The following is an 18,049-nucleotide window of genomic DNA, read 5'->3' as shown; positions in this document are numbered from 1 at the left end:
ACCGGCGGCCGATCAGACCTGCCTTGAAAATCTGGAATCTAGATTGTGTTGGTGGCGAGTTCAAACTTGAACATAATTCACATTAGAGTTACAATCGGTGAACACAGTCTGTAAACAGTTTTTTAAATTCAGTGCACATAAAAAAAGTAACCTTCTTGTACCCTGGATGTTATATCCCACATTTCTCATGACTTTGTTTCCAAATGTGTTGTCGTCAACTATTTGATGTGAGAATGTTTTCAGTCTGTTCATGTTTTTGCGATTCCATGTCAGCACAAACACCTAAAAGATATATTTTTTAAACTCTCCAAGCACAAAGCGCCCCAATCGGAAAATAATTTTGAAACCTGAAAGATTACATCACAAATACTGTGAAATTAACCCTTATCCTACCAATGGGAGTCCCCAGAAGTGTATATTTTGTAATATCTCACAGATGCATTATTCTATCAAATTTGTTCCTAATGACGTCATATCCTTGTTTTCCATTTAAATTTGTGCCTTTTTAAAAATTCCAATGGATTAGATCAAAAGCACACAATAGCAGCCGATACGGTTTTAATAGATAAAATAGAAAAGACAGATTGAATGTTTGTCATGGTTCCAGATTTACAGTATCACACACACACACACCATGTTAAAGAAGAAAGCTCAGTCAGGTGTGTATGTGCACTGACCTTCTTGAGTAGCCGTGTGGAGTCCTCACTGATCTGCATGAACCTCATGATGACGTTGTTGAGGTAGATGTCACTCAGTGTTGCGTGGTCCTTACTCTCCCTCCTCACCTGGTTCAGCAGCAGGTACCAACAGTTCACTGGGGACAGCAAGTTCTGGTCTTTCCTAAATAAAAACAGGGAAACAGTCAGGGGTCAGATCAGCTGTAAAAGATCCATGTGGAACATTAATATATATATCCGTGTAATTTCCTAAATGTTAACAAGGATTAAGAGGAAGCAATCAGTGTTTGGGAGAGAATTGGTTGTGCAGAACGTTTTGATGACTGCATTTTCTCGTCTGTTGAGTCACAATGTGCAATGCACGAATAAACAAGAACACACACCGCCACCGACTGAAAACCCGCTTCACAGATAAGCTGATCATGTTTATGGTTTGTGTCGGTGCATTTCAACACCTTTCCGTGTGTCTCAGCTCAAATTACTTTAGACCATATTTGTCTTTTTTGCAATGAGATTGTGGCAGTTCCTCCACTAGCAGGGGGTCTACGAGCAGCACAAGTGCACCAGGACCTGTTACAAAAGCAGAAGCGAGGTGCGTCATAGGCCTCCCTTGATGTTAAATGACCCACATACTGCTGGTTCTGGCCCTAAAAAGCTCTCCATATATCACATGAACTACGCAGTCAAGTTGGAAATACTTTGTATCAGTGACATTTCTGGGGCAGTGCTCTTGCAATGCTCTTAACCAAGCTGACTTCCTTCAACCAGGGAAGAGCGTGCCACAGGCTTTAAATACACTTAGTGGAATAAAGTTAGAGATGCCGTGGATGTATTTTAAGTTGAAAAGTAGAATGTGCGAAATGTGACAGCCGACGACAGACAAGCAAGGGAGCAGACGTCACAGCAAAAGGGGAAAGATAGAGATCTGGGTTAAAAAAAAGAAGAAAAAAAGGAGAGAAATAGTGGAGCATGAGAGCTGTTTCCTGTGCTGTGTGCCGGCTGCTTTCAAGCTAACTGTAGGACATTGTCCAGGCCAGAGCACGCTGAGGCCCTGCATTAGCCCTGCAGGCTGACTTCCTCTGGGGTAACCTATAACATTCCTCCTGCCTGTAAAGCGCAGCACAGAATACGAGTGTGTGCATATTATGGAGAGGTGTTAAGGTGGGTCCGGGGTCAAGTCTTGCAGGAACCATATGTAGACTCGCCTCTCCTCACAAGGTTAGTTAGCAGAGACTCGTCAACACAACAGGTGAAACTGTGCACTCACTCACAGCGAGCCAGCCCTGAACTAGCATTCAACCCATTTGCTGCAAGAGGGGAGAAAAAGAAGTATTTCTTAAAATGAATAACTGACAAACATTCCAACCAGCTGAAATGTTCCCTGAGACTGCAAAAACAGGAAGCAAACTACATTTCATAAGGCAAGGCCAAACACGCTAACATGGAAAACATCAGAGAGCACAGGCGCTCTTCGAAGACACCTGGAAGTGGATGAAGAAACAGATTTAGCTAAAAGATAAGCGATGTACTGATGGCACATGCCCGGGCTACAGGACACGTGCTAAGGAAGAGAAGGCTGGAAAAGGAGAAAATAAGTGGAGCGGCCCCAGAGCTATAGCAGCGGGACTGCTGGACACAGCATCACACATCCATGCACACTGTCAAAGAGTCAAAGAATAAAATAAAAGCAATTTCTTTAAAAAAAATGTATGCATATCTTTTGCTACGGAGTTTTAAAGCCATGTAGTCACGACGTGTCCTTCCCCGATTCCCTAATCACGCGACCCTCTTCCGGAAGAAAAACCAACAGCCTTGATTATCGATCGTCTACCAGGTTAATTCAACATGGATAACTGACTACACTACATTACATTACATGTCATTTAGCTGACGCTTTTATCCAAAGCGACTTACGATAAGTGCATTCAACCATGAGTGCAAACTCAGAACAACAAGAACCAAGAAAGTTTCTCTATAATACCAGCTGTTTTATAATTCTACTCCTGCCGACAAGTGGAGGAAGCAGCCGTCATTGGAGCGATTAGCTGCCGGTGTGTCTAGCGGCGTTATGAGCCCTACGGAGTAGACGTTTGAAGTCACGGTTTGCGGCTTTGAGGAGGGCAACGGACACAAAATGTATTTATAAAAAAATATTATTTATTATTTATATTATTTTGTTCTGCATAACTATTGTGAAGTCCACCCAGAAACTGTAAACGAACAAAAGCATTAATGCTCTCCAGTGCGACGGGGACTTCAGCCACCGGCAGAGCTACAAGTGGGAAAACAGAAAACAACGAAACCAAGAAGAAACAAGTGAGAGACGTGTGTTTACCAAATCTATTGACCCATAATCTAGTAAACTTTGGTTTGTTAGTGTTCATTCTGAAGTACATTTGATGGTTGTGTGAGCGAGGGCAAGAACATGTAACCAAGTCTAAAAAAATAAAACTTCAATTAATTAAGATAAATTTCATGAAAGGTTTTTGCAGAAGATTATAGAGCAAATCTTAAGTATCAAGCACACCCTTTTATTATTAAAGACTACTCTAATAGTTTATACTAAGCAACCAATCTACTATGAGGGGAGGGGACCGACATCGGCCGTGACGACAAAATAACCTCTGGGAGTTGCTAACCCCTCATAATGGCAGGAAAATCTCTCAATGTCATCATTTCCCCCTCAGCCAGGGCAGGAACTGGGTCAGACAGACTCACAGACAGACAGGCGGGACCCCCGAGGGGCTAAGAACACAGGTATGAAAGGGAAAACTAATGTCCAGGACAGGCAGGGGGAGACGAGTGAGGAAAAATAACTTGTTAGCAACTCACTGGCTCCTATAAATGTGTGTTTGTTTTCTGTCCATTCATGCCGTTAAAAAATTAGGAGTCACCGAGTAAACTTCAACATGCTTTATTTTACAGCAGCAGGATGCTGACAATGAAGGATAAGCACCACTTCAGTATGCAGGGTTTCCAAAACAGGAGCCCTCATCAGCATCGGAGGCAAAATGGCAAAGTCCTCTCCTAACCGATAACATCGCTCATTAATGAACCTCCGGGACGACTTCTATTGCTGCAGCACAGTGAGTGGCGTTCACCTGCAGAGGAATCATACAGTTGCTACTGTACCAAAGTGATCACTGCCGGTCTGATTTGAGACAAGAATATCAAGTAAAGAAAGGTTCAAGTTTGAAATGTAAGAGCATGCCGCAGGGTGCCAAAGCCTAATTAATAATTCTAATCAAGTAGTACTGTGAGTAACAAATGGTGTTTAACTTCATTCCATTTTATTCTTTGCCAGTCACGCTCAATGCGGTGCAGATTGTTAATGTCTGGCAAAAATACAGTATGCCGCCACAGCATGTTCTACAGCTTCTCTTTATCCTCACAGGCAAAGATAGGAAGTCCTTGAAGTAGACACTTAATTCTGGATAAAAGGCGCCGATTAAGATTATCGCAGCAGTTTCCTTGGCAGTATACATGATTCAATGATTAATCTGCTCACCATCTCCATGTCCCTCCCTAAACACACTTTGCATAATACAGTATTTGGTTGTGTGCATGAGTGTGTGTTTAAGAACGAGCGAAAGAGACGGAGGAGAATGTTTGCCCACATTTGTTCCTGTGTGTCCGCGTGTGTGTGTGTGTGTGTCCGCGTGTGTGTGTGTGTGTGTCCGCGTGTGTGTGTGTGTGTGTGTGTGTGTGTGTGTGTGTGTGTGTGTGTGTGTGTGTGTGTGTGTGTGTGTGTGTGTGTAGCCACTAAAACACAAATGGACATGGCAGGCCGGAGTGAATGGCTCTCCCACAGCCTGGACACCAAGATGTGGGTTTGTTTTGTTTTCTCACAGGAAGGAAACAGGAAGACACTCGTAGACTTGAACTTAGTAGAATTGAACTTTTTCCTGACTCATTAACAGCCATTCATATACAAACCCATATATGTATCTGCAGCGTTGCCTGACATCCTGGATGCTATAAGGTTTTTATTAACAGCTCACACAGACATGTTGCATTTTGAACATAATGTCGAACAGCTTGTGTGCTGTAGAATTTCCTGACTCGACTTTCGAATACCTAATTATCGTTATAATTTCAACTGGGACTCTTTGTATTTTTCTTTTTACCGCTGGTGGTAATGAAGCGGGGGAATACAATCCACATGAAAAAGGTATTTTCATAAGAAAGTATTTAACTGATACTATAATACTGTATTTACAGAGTGTTTTTGGCAAAGAAGCTGGATGTTAAAATGGGCTTTCGCAAACAAGTGGAGACTAACCTGCAGCAGAACAAACAGCAGTATCTTCTCAATGTGGCAAACACACTAGTGTGTTTAGACTGGGCATATTATCACAAGAAATAGGCACTATTAATAAAAAAGGAGACAGCAGGCTATTTTCACAGGCCATCACTCAGTTTGTTAATCTGCTCTCGATGTCTCCCTTCAAACCGGGTGTAATAAAATTATAATAAGAATGCGTCTTTAAAAACATCCATCTGTATTGAAGTACAGCTCAACACAGCGCTCTTCCCCTTAAGAAAGATGAATTGCTCTCCAGCAGAGCGCTAATGCAACACTCCAACAGGTGGCTCAAAGGCTGTGCTTTCTGACGAACACCAGCTCTCCATCTCACTCCTGTAGAGGATTCTGGGCTGAACTCCTACAGAGTCAACAACTTTACCTGGCTGGAAGGAGCATAGCAGACAAAAGCAGATTTACGCCTGTATAATGTATTTGTGGTGCAATAGAACAAACATTTCCCCTCCACCAGCAGAGGCACAGCACACATTGTGAATATTAATGCACTCTTAGACCGTTAGAATGACATCTTGTCAACACAACATCGATTATGTAAACTAGATTTAAAGAATGACAGCGATGGCAGTGGCCCCCTTTTGAATGCAGTTATTCGGGGCTAATTACCCACAGATTTAGCTCCTCATTTTAGCACTTTTGCAGCTCCGCCTAACTGACCCGTCATATTAATAGTGACTTTAGGGTACAGAGAGAAAAGCCACAAATAAGTCTGTCCAATGAAAACAACGTTGAGAATATAAAGCGCACAGATGCCTCACTGTACGAGTGGCGTTTATGAGAGTATAAAAATATAGGCCAAATTATTTAAAACCCACAGGAAGGTTTTTAACGTTATTCAAAAGTCTTGTATTGACTTAAAGGAAAATATGCTCCTAGTCACTTGCCAAATGTTTACACTGTGAATGAAGTGACCAGACTGTACATCACGCGATAAAAACCACAGAGCGCCATACCAGAGTCCCTTCACCAGTCACACACACAGCTGCTAGAGCCATTGGAGCTGCAGACAGAGCGCAAGGGCTATTTGCAGATGGCGAGGACAAACATTCGTTATATTTTCATTCCCACCACAAGCTCAAACAATATGCTAATGCCAGCGTTTCCCGTGAGCAGAGACTCCTACAGTGCAATACGGCCAAAAACTACAGCACGCTTAATTTAGTCAAAAAGGCTCAGTCAAGCTGTGATGCGCCATGAAGACCGAAGGAGAGTTTCATCAGTTTGATAAATAATCTCTTTTCCCTCCATATGTACCTCAGCCAGGTTATGGGAGGAGAGGTCTACGAGACAAAGACCAAATTAAATTCAAGGCTTAGTTTCTACCTCCACTTCTCATGTGTTTTTTTCTAAAATACATGGCAACATTGTTCTGGTCTCAGCGAGCATCCACAAATAGGGCAAGCGTATCGAAACTAAATGCTTCTTCAGCAGTGACTGAATGATGTCCCAAGTATAGAATCAAAATGTAAATACACATTGCACTGCATGCATATCTTAAATTGAAACAGTGTTGTTTTGTTTTTCAAACTTTGTGATTTTCAATAGAGATCAAAACTGCACTGTGGCACATGTGAAACTAAATAAAACGCCAGGATAGATCACACATAAAAGCTCTCCGGCTCAGTCAATGCGACATACTGGGCTAAAAGCCAGGATGACATCATAAACAAACTGAGCACAGACGGCATCTCCTCACTTGTACTGCTGGTGATCCTTGGTGCTGCGCGTCTTTGCCATGAAGCGTTCGGCCAGTTTCTCCAGGTTTCTGGAGTATTCCATCTCAATCTCGGCCTTCTTCCTGAAGAAATCCTGGAGGTCCTGCAGCAGCTGGACCCTCATCTCCGTCTGCTGGTCCAGACATTTCTGCTGTTCCACCAACTGGGCCCGGATCTCTGAGAAGACCAAGGAAGGCAACAAATAGATTAGAATGCATCCAGAAGCTGGAGGATGATAAATTACACAGCGTTGTTCCATCGGCACAAGTATTGTAGTGAAGAGTGTAGAAAGCCATCGGGACAAGTTTTACGTTTTAGTTTGGCCAACTCACGGACATCAACGAGCTACAGAGGATTCAATGTGGCAGTTATCATGGGTTATAATTGCAACAGATGCAATGGCCCACTGCAGCTTATTATCCTTCAGTTATAGGTCTTCTGAATGCTTGTAAAGATCTGAGGTTAGCATAACTGGCCTCAGGTGTTTCGTTAAGGCTGGAAATATCTCCAGGATGAATGAAACCTGATTCCCAACACACCCACACACCCTGGCCAGTGCCTGAGACTGAAAACCCAAGCCACTTATGAAAGCGGAGGTGCAACAGCAGGCCTCACTTAAACAGGTTGCAGGTAAATTACCCTCCGAGGTCCTTTGAGGAATGACGCCCGTTAGAGCACTCCTCATTGAAATCTTCAGCATGAAAAACTGGACACACACACACACACACACACACACACGCACACACGCACACACACGCACACACACGCACACACACGCACACACCGTCTCTGGCCAGGACCATGTATAATGGATTTCTCCTAATGGAAGGCAGCCTTGGCCAGACATCAACAGCAGAGGAAACAGATTAACGAGGTGACTTAGAGCCACACGAACACCAATAGAGGGGCACAGAGAGATCTCTCAAATTAACAACAAAAACACACTCAATTCACAAAATATTTGTACAACTCTCTGGACCAGGTGCCATTATAAAAAGTTAAACTTAAAAAAGAGGTCTTAATTGCTTCTTTGCCGTAATATGATCAGCTGAACAGGACGAGGATCATTTCTCAGTGCACAAATTAATGTGCATCTTATTGTCCTCACTTAAAACCAACGTGGTATTGATAATGTATTTGAGTGTTTGATTTCTTAGGCAATGATCACCTTTCTTAGGAGGAAAGCCAAGTGCAGTGCAGGAGTATTAGCAGTGCTTGAACTATTAACAGTTAAATGTACAACAATAAGTGGGAGGAATCATTTCTTCAGAGAAATGATCATAACCAAGTGTCCAATGGAGGGATAACCCCGTCTTATATCGCAGTCTTCCAGCTCCGGATTAGCTGCTCAGCCAAAATGTCCAGCTTCGGGAAAGACGCAACGTAGTGGTCTGATTTAGTTTGTCATCGTTTGTCCGTCACTGTTTTTGTGGCACATTTGGGAACAGACTATTTTCCCTCATTTGATGACTGTGAGATCTGTGTCACTGCTGACACATGCGGCTCACAACACACGGTTCCCAACTTACTGTTTGTGGTCTGCTTGTGTAGCAGTCGCTCTAAGTGTAACATTAAAAAAATCTTGTGCAGTTGCTCTTGTAATTGTGTACTTTTCTATTTATGGCAATAACACTCCGCCTGACCACCTAAGGAGCCTATAAAGGACAATGAGTAGATTTCCATGGTACACCTCAGATTGTGTCGTCAACATCACTTGAACTAGAGACTTAATTAAACAAGAGCTATGGAAACCACAACAGTGAAGACTCTGAATCAAGAATCGGGCCAACCTGCTGCTTAATGAATACTCTAATTAATAAGGAAGTAGAGTGGACTGAAACAAAAGATACGTTTTTGACGAGACAATTAGACCGCAACAAATGCCTTTGTAAGATCCCCTGAGAACCTTTATGGGATGCCATCAATAGTTCAATACGTCGAGCTACTTCGTGTCCAATCTACTGCCGAGTCGATTAGAAAGCTTCCAGTCAACGACGAGTGAGAGCTGCATTTGTGTGTATGTGCATGGGCACGCGTCCCTAATGCCGTAATCAAATTACCAAAGGGCCATTCATCAGTATTAAGTCTTTTCACAATCTTGATAAATTCACGATTTCCGTCGAGTAAGTAGCAGCTCCTTCCTTCTGGCACTCGCACGAGAATCAACCACTTAGACAGAGACAGACGGAACAAAAGAGAAGGCGTCTCAGCAATACTAAATCCAAGTATAAAATGCTTATTACAGCAGTTAAACTCAGTGCACCACGAATATCGTTAACGTGGACGATGGGATTTCAACAGCAAAGCGGAGGCTTGACTGCAAGCAAGAATTTAAAACTTTAACTTCAAGAACACCAGGACATTAACAAAACTGGGAGGCCAACAATGAGCACTAAGAACAAGGTTTGTTTGAAATGAGGGAGCGCATTAAAGTCCACCAGGTCGTTTTGACGAAGGGGTAGAGCTTGCAATTGCTTCCATCTCCAGAGGATGTGGGGATTAAAACAAAGCTACCGTGGGTCTGACACAAAGGAGCGTACTGGGTCATTTAACACAATTATGTTCTTGACTGCACACAGTAACTCATTTAATCTTTAATTTTCCAAAAACACTGTCTGTTGAAGATGTCGTACCAAGTTGAAGCATAGAGGAATTCAAAACTCCTGAAACTAGAATGTGTTGTGAAAATACACTTTTTAGTTGAAGAAAACTCCGATCCAACAGGGGTCATGACCACAGTATGCGTCTCTCTATTTCAGGCTTCCTTCCTTTTCCCGTTTTCAAACCAAAATTAATGCGTTTCAAAACAGCTTTCCATACGCCTGCACCAGAAGGCAACTTTCTGTTGCCTCCAAATCCCTGGAATTTCAAAGTAGAGAATCACACAATAAAGAAAAACAATCACAAAACCAATCCATTAAAGTAGTTATTATTTGTCATTGTCAGGTGTATCTGCCTCAGTGTAGTCATGAACATAAACCAGCGATGACGGTGGCAATATAAGTAGTCGTTTATTGGTGTGCCTACATATTACAAAAATATATTCAGCATCTTCTAAATTAATTAAATATGTTTAAACTTAAATACAGTGCACAGCCTTAAATGTTAAATGAAAATAAATAAATAAAATTAAAAACAGGAATATATATATATATACACACACACACACACCTTTGTTCACAGCCTAAGGGCCAACATATAAGAGTGTGATCAAACAGAACAGACAGAAATGGTCAAATGTTGTTTTCAGTACCAAGAGGTTAAGACATTATTTCACTAAATGTCGTTGATTACTGGTCTTTAAACCCCGCAATTTATCAGAAGTATGCTCAAGCCATATTGCAGTTTATTTTTGCAGCAGGTCAATTATGGTCTGACTATTACATAAGAGAAGTTATCTAATCCATCAGGCAAATATTTTAATGAATAAATAAGCTACTTCAGTGTTTGAGGACTCCCTTTGATCATACCAAGGCTTCATCTGAATCCCCTGCTGCAGGCCACATCAGCTGTCTGATTGGTTTCTTACAGAACTAACACGACCAGACCGGCACACAGGACCTCTAACCACAGGAAACCGGAGTTTGATCCGTCTTACTGTCATAGCGAGTGTCGCTCTACTAATACAAGATGCATTCCTGTCGTTCTGAGGTCATCTGTATGGTAAACACGTGTGGAGGTCTCTGTGCCGAGGGATTTGTGTGTGTGTGTGTGTGTGTGTGTGTGTGTGTGTGTGTGTAGGGTAGGCATCAAAGCCCTCTGTGATCCCTTTCAAACTGGGGAGCTGAGGGGAGATGAGAGCACCTGTGCAATGTGTTGAGAAATGACACTTTACGAGATGGAAAACGAAGCCATTGAGTAATATTGCCTTAAAATAATTACTTATCAATATACATTTCAAGCAAACAATCTGCATAAAAAAACTCCACAGACTTTTAAAACTATAATCCGGTACATGTTGACATGAGTGGATAGCGACTTGCAGAATTGAAGCAGGGCCTATAAAGTTGTCAGCAACTATTCCAGCTGACTGAAGGACATCCAGTCAATGAGGCTCGGAGTGCACATGATGTGAATATAGACAATGAGAGAGCGCTGTTTGGATCTTTGTGGCGATAAGTTTGGACCAAAGACTCTTTTGTTTCTGAACTGGATGTTATCCAATTGCTCCTTTGGAGGCCACATGGCATACTTCCCATAACCCCATTCATGGTGGCAAATATGTCCAAAGTTGCAGTTAAGAATGGCTTCTGATTTGCCAGATAGGCCTGCTCTATTGTCAAAGAAACTGCTGTGTTAGCAGGATGGGAACTGACCAATGTTGTTGACCTACAAAGCACAAAGCGAGAAACTGGGCTTCGGTAAAAACAACTCACCAACTGTCAGAGGGCGACAGAGATCTGTTTTTTTCTTTCACTCTTGAACCCAACAATATGCTCTCTCCTGATACTCCCAATTAACTTTGATATGAATCAATCCTTCTAAAAAGCATCCGTTATTCATGCCGAGTGCTGCTCCGTGTTCCTCAATGGGCACCATAAAAGACAAAGACTGACTCAACATTTCTACTTTCTCAAAGTTTCTCTCTCCACCAACAGCTATGTGGGACATGCAGTACCACATCAGTCCCAGTGCTGCACATGCAGAGTGGCTCATCAGCAGCACCTGAAATAGCAGCTGAGGCCTGGGGAGGGATGATGCAATCGGGTGCCCGGCCCCACCATCTGCTTTAGATCTCGGGTTTGGGACTGGGGGAGTTGTCCACGGATACAAGACAGGATAAATACCATCAAAGGTAATTGCGAAATGGACGATCATTTTTTAGCAGAGCACAAGCTTTCAATTACAGCTGGAGTGAGATCACATGCCAGGAAAAAGGAGCTGAGCATCTACACAGCTTCCTCTGAAGTCTTTTTAGTATTCTGATAATCCAACAAGGCTCTCCTGCTATACCTAATCATAACAGGCCAATCATTCATCATCTTGCATCTTTGACAAATTGATGCCATATGGCAAAAATAAAAAAAAAGTAGGTTCATCCAAGAAATTGGACTGGTAAAAGATGGGTCTGCTGCGTTGCTAATGATCATGGAGCTAACTCGATACACAGCGAGTTTGTTTTTATGTTGAGTCTTGTGGTAACCAGGGATCTGTTGTTTGGTCTGTTTTACATTTAATTGTACACATTTTGTAAGGAGCTTTTCAAACAGACTATACACTCATTTGCATTCCTGCCTGTGAAGAATGGCTTCTTGATGTAAATAAATTAATGTGCCAGCACAAAAGAAGAAATGTTTAGATCAGATAATAAAGAGAACATGCAGGAGGAATTATAGCTAGGAATGTGGGAGTAATTAAATTGGACTCATGCCTATGGCAGCACGTGGCACACACCTGTGCCAACGAGGCTACCAGCACAATCCATGCATTCAGTGTTCAAGAAACTCCCAATAACGAGACCCATCCCTGAGCAATCACAGATGTACAATACACTTCTGGAAGCACCCTGAACCTCCGTCCACCCCTCGTCTTCTCTCGCCACCTGAAAGTCTCCATTCCTTCTCTCTCCCTCCCTCTCTCTACACTGTCAACAATAGGCAGATGGATGTGAACTAAAGGCCAGCAGGGTGACTGACTCTTTACCAGCATTGATCCACTAAGCAGCCATGGTGTGTTGTATCCCCAACATATCGCATGCCAGGCCCAGGGCCAGCTGGGGAGGCACTTGAGGGACCGCTACCACAAACACTGACTAGTGTCTTTTGACCAATACAGGTGGAGTACTATCATACTACTAAAAAAAAGTGCCTTTAAAAAAAACAGTCACTAGAGGAGGACAACACCACTGCTCTTGAAAAAAAAATTGTGCATAAGCCTCTCTCACACATGGGTTCAAGAACAACATCTGTGAGAAAATCATCAGATCTGTAAATTATAACTTGTTTTATCGGTTATTTTTAACCACATTGAGCCATAGCCCTCAGTCAACAGTGGCCTTTAAACTAACAGCAGCATGGTCCAGGCTAACTCACTATCACGCCAGCTGATACTGAAGTTTCCGGGATGAGACGTTTCTGCATTTGACATCCTGACTCATTGGGACCAATAAGTGAGTTACTCACAACACACTTCCCAACCACATTGTGCAGTGACTAAAGCTATAGAAATCCCATGGCATCCTTGTGAAGGAGGACTTGTGATGACGTCATTACGTTGGTGGGACCAGTAAGAAGCTCGTCATGTGCTTGGTATGTAAGACACTGTTGGACCCGACCGGCCCGTCTGCCTTACATCTGGGGCATGACTGCTAGAATGGGTCACTGATTCCTGCGTGGTTTTCAACTGAGATTACATCACTGCTACTGAGATTTATTTACTCATCCCAACTTCTTCTCCTCTGTGCTGACACATAAAGATGACGAACCCTATTTCTGGTTGAAATGGACTGAAGTAATGCAGACTGGCCAACGAGGCTGAACAGATTCCCTCTGATCACATAAAACACAGCCAAACTACACACAGCATACTGCCAGCTTTGCTGAAGCATTTTATCTCAAATGTTACAGGACTGCCAATGTGGCCCCCATTACAACATCTGACTGACATGTTAGCAGCTTCCAAAACCGCAGAGCGCTCCAATGGACTGTGGGCTACGGTGATCTAAGGAACGACTGTTAAATCACAGTGGAAAAGAGCCTGGCCCACAATCCTCTGCTTCTTTCAAAACACTGAGTTGAACCAACGTCCTTTGGGATATTTTATGTGGTGCTACTCATGTGAAGTGACTTACAAGAGGTGCGCTTTACAGCAGCTTATCAGCGCTAGCAGCTTTGTTTGTTGGTTTCACTGCTGCCACATACATACAAACGGCCAAGGATGGGAGACTGTGAGCTCCTATTAGGGAACTTAAATCATGATTTCCTTTGACACACACACACACACGTTTGTTCAGCTACAGGTTAACATCGAGACATTCGGTTTGATCTGGACATCAGTTCGGTGCGAGCTGGATGTGTACTTTTTTGTGTTAATGCTTACACATAGATACGCGTGCATGTATGCATTGACATTCTTAAAGTGCTTCACCTTTAGGCTTGTAAGGTGGGGCGAAACATTCTGTAGCTTGCTCCTTCCTGAAGAGCAGAAATAGAAGACGGTTTGGATTCACGGGAGTAACAATCGACTGCAATGACTCATGCCGATATAAATGAGTCTCAAAGTGTCGACAAAGACGTTTCACGTCGCTCCTGCTGTATAGTATACTCTGCTTTTAATACTTTTGTTCAGTAAGTTCCCTTCATACTTTTCATGCTTAGGCCCTTTCATTTTGTGAACATACTGAGCCTGTGAAACAAAGGCGGAGCTTGGTGACATAGGGACTACTCGCATGGCAAGGTGCTGAGTTACTATAGTTATCTGGCAAACTAAATGCTAACTTCTTGGTAATGGGCCAATTACTCCTGCTTGGGATCTTTTGTTTTTGGGACTCGACAGCAGCAGGTGGAGAAAGTTCTGAGTTAGCAAGCTGGTCATCACGGTCACTGATAGGATAATAGGTTAACAGTTTATTAAAAAGCATATTCATACCAGCGATCGCTCCTTTAGAATGGCCTGCCAACCATTCCTCTTTTCTTTCTTTTTTGTCAGCACTGTGAAGCTGGTTTGCTTTTTTTTGTCATTGGCATAAATGTGTGTCTCAATAGGTCGCTAAAGCTGAATTTAACATCAAAAGGTTGTGCAAATGTACTTTGCTTACACACAAAAACATTCACTATTTCGCAGCGATTGGTGAAATTTTGCCTTTTTAAAATACTGCTGTGGCAAGGCTTTTACATAACAGAAGCTCTTTGAAAAGTTTTCTATGAACAATTTGCTTATTCTCTCTTTTTTGTGCTGTAACTGTGGGTCACCAGTGGAATCCTTTTGTAACTGCTGTGAATCAAAGCAGACCACAGCTGCTGTCCTCTGCAAAGAAGCAAGCGAAAACTTTTCAGAGCCAGAGAGAGTGAAAAGAGAAAAATAGATTTTCGGCAGGATATCACAAATAGAACGAGGGACAAAATGATTGATGCTGCTTCACTTTCACACTGAGGATGCTAAAAAATGTGAACGTGTAATGCAGAGGATGGGAAGAGGTTACATCTGTGTGGCTCAACATCAGAGAAAAGATAATCTGTGAGAAATACATTGATCTCTTTCAGTCTCTTGGTCAGACCTCACCCACTTTTCTCATTCATCTCTCACCATACCCAGCTGCTCTGTCTGCTGCCCTAACGGGACCAGAGTGGGTGCTTGTGTGGGAAAGAAAGACAAAGACACACAATCTGTACACCAGTACAGGCAAAAGGCACTAGCATTTAGAAAACTCCTCAGAACATACACCTCTGATATACCGACTGTTTTTCCAAATGAAAAGTGACACCTCGCCTTGTATCTGGCCTTCCTTTGTCTTTTTGCTTGGGGATATTAGAGATGGAAGAGATAAAGGGCTGAAGCTCATATGTCAAGACAGCCAGTCAGCCTCTCATTTTCAACAAAGCTAATCTCATGCAAAAGACTTGGCTGGGCAGGCCCACAGCTCTTACAGTTCGGATGTTTGTTTGGGGTAACAATACTATGAAAATTCTGCGGTCGGACAGCTGAAGCGATAAATGCCTTTAAAGAGGATGTCACACGAGAAACATCCGGAACGGAGGAGCCCACGCTTTCATCTGTAGGAATATTTACTACCCCTCCCCGTAAACAAATGGAAACTGAAGCGTGCTGGCTGAGACTTGAATAATACAAACTCTGAAAGATGAACCTGAAGAATGGGCGGGCGGTGGCCTGCGGTGAAAAGCATTTGAAGGTGGGGTCGTCTCTAAAGAGACTGTGGACGTATTCCCTCCCTCTTCATGGGCCCCAAGGAGGCGGGAAGGAGAGAAAGAGAGTGTACAAATGAATAGTCACACACCTGCATACACTCTCAACACACAACGGGTAGAAGGGGTGGTGTGTGTGCACCTGCGTGGGGGGGCCGAGCATGTTACATTGCAGGTATGCACACCAGACTAGAGACGTTTCCAGTGGGGGAGAAGAATCTGTTTGACAGCTCTGGTATCAACAAGCCCTCAGTTGGCAACTCTCGCGTGTCTCTCCTGACCTCCGCTCTCCACCCGTCTCCCTCCACTGCACACTGGACAGTTTGGTCTCAGGTCAGGCTCGTCAACAGCCTCAGATGGCACTCGGAGCTGCCACGCTCTGCCCTCCAGTTACGCTGCTTACTTCGGTCTGTAAGTCAAGTTTGGCTGCCTCTGTGTAAAAAAAAATAAAATAACAAGCAAACCTACTCTGCATATTAGTAAAAACGAGAAGAGATTGATACCTGGCCAAGATGTGGTCAGCATCTGAGCCGAAACAAAGCACCGCCCACCGGCCAGAGCGAGCGTTCTCTTATTGCAGCTACACTAAAATATGTCACTGAATCTTTCTTGATCTTTTGAATTCATACGTTTGATTCATATTTGATCAGCGCTGTCTGGTTGGACAGTTTGATCACAATTGACTAGCAGTGATTGTCGGCTGTGTTACAGCGTCCTCGGCGCCGACTGGTTGGTTTTGCTTCACACGCGGTGGAATCTAAGACTGTCAATAGGAGCACATAAAGAAGCAAAAAGATATTATAGGTTATGGTCGATAAAGCTCATCGAGGATCTGAAATCGGTATTGGCAGCAAAAAAACTGAAAGATCATTGCTCTTTTCTTTTTCTCCCCTTACTGATCCGATCTGTGACTCAAAACCACAATACGATCCAAACAGTGGGTTTTGTGATAGTGACAATTTGAGCAAATATGATTTTTGAAAAAAGCAATCTTTATAAAAATTACCAACTGCAGCTTACATATTAAACTTTCACATGTGACTGGAAAGGTTGGTGCTCTGATACATCCCTGGTTTGTTTTCACGCTGTCAGCCTGTTTGCCCTACCTGCCTCTATTGTCCGTCTGCCTGTCTGTCTACACCAGACGATCTGCATAGCTGCCTTCTACACCATCTGTCTGTCTATTCCCCCGATGTGTTTGTGCGCCTCTATTTTAAAAAAGGCATGTTCTTTTGTCTGTCTTACCACATTGCAGCGTGGAGACACCAGAGCTGGGGATGGACACCAGGCCCACAACCAGCTGGAGCCGCTGCCGGCTCGGGTTGACAACGTGTTCCCACAGTCAGGACAGTGTGGCACCGATGGGCCAGAGGAAAGTATAGAGGGGGAGATGACCGTACACAGCTACAGCTGAGGTGTCAGACAAAGCTGGACCACCCAGCCAACAGATAAAAAGAAGACTAATGCACCTCTTCATTTGATGTGGCAAATCTTCCTTTTTGTTTCTGTACAATGGACAACAAATACTAGACAGTTGTGTCTCCGAGTGTAGTGGTGTGTGTGTGCGACCAACTTCCTATGAACTTTGACCCAATGAAAACTGCATCCCTGCAGTCGAAACCAAGGTGTTTCGTTCAGTTACAAGTACAGTGTTTTCTAATATCGCTGACAAGCAAAGCACAAAAAAGCAAATGAAGAAGGATGCCATGTAGGATACTAAGCTACAGTTATATTGTGTATTGTACTTGCTCAGAAGCTGAGGTACTAGTCCCAGTTTCACAGAGATCCCTTTAAAAGCCTCAGACCCCCTTAGTAGACCCCATATCCATAAACACATTCCTTAATGTGCCCCTTCAGACTTATCAGAACCGTTGAGTTAGTGGGTTAACTCTGAAACAAATTATAATTATTACCTCAGTGGAGGAAGGGGAATCATACCTGGGGGCTATTTTTCATTCTCATGCTCAAATATTGCATCTGTCAACTTAATGAAAACAAATACCAGCAAAAAGAAAGGCCCATGATTAACTTAATCCGTTATTTAATGACTCCAAGAAAAGATCAGTAGATGAAGGGAGGCTGTGAACTTCAAAAATATGTTAATGCAGGAGCAAGTTCAAACCTGGGCTTTAAGAAAACAAACACAAGAAGGCAATAAAGTAACAAGCAAGCTACTTTGGGTTTGATCTTAATCACGGTTGGTCATGCAGTTACAGCCTGCATCGTCACTGTGTAAAACGGGGGTCATCTGGATGAAAACAGTATTTCTGAATATAGTCCAACGCGTGTGCTGAACATCCACAATCTCCCTTTAAGGACAGTCATCTACAGGTATTGAATTAAGCGCACCGTTGAGTGGCAGTGACAATAAGTCGACCCAGTCGCTGTGCTCAAAGTCAGCAGAATTGCTTTTTTCAGAAGAACGCATTGCTTTTGAACAACAAATGTCTACCAACTTCTGTGCCGACCCAACAC

General features: G+C 43.1%; 1 protein-coding gene across 3 annotated transcripts in view; it reads right to left on the bottom strand.

The window, feature by feature from the left end:
• Positions 1-18,049, bottom strand: part of srgap1a (SLIT-ROBO Rho GTPase activating protein 1a) — a 70,674-nt gene that overhangs the window by 37,202 nt on the left and 15,423 nt on the right. For all 3 annotated transcript variants that reach the window (XM_034535618.1, XM_034535616.1, XM_034535619.1), the window contains exons 2-3: positions 6,695-6,890; positions 678-840 (exon numbers count right to left, since the gene is read on the bottom strand). In XM_034535618.1, the coding sequence (XP_034391509.1) occupies positions 678-840; positions 6,695-6,890 (359 nt within the window). The remainder of the gene's footprint in view (positions 1-677; positions 841-6,694; positions 6,891-18,049) is intronic.

Source organism: Cyclopterus lumpus, chromosome 6 (assembly GCF_009769545.1).
Source record: "Cyclopterus lumpus isolate fCycLum1 chromosome 6, fCycLum1.pri, whole genome shotgun sequence".
Taxonomy (NCBI): domain Eukaryota; kingdom Metazoa; phylum Chordata; class Actinopteri; order Perciformes; family Cyclopteridae; genus Cyclopterus; species Cyclopterus lumpus.
This window is presented reverse-complemented; position numbering and strand designations above follow the sequence as displayed.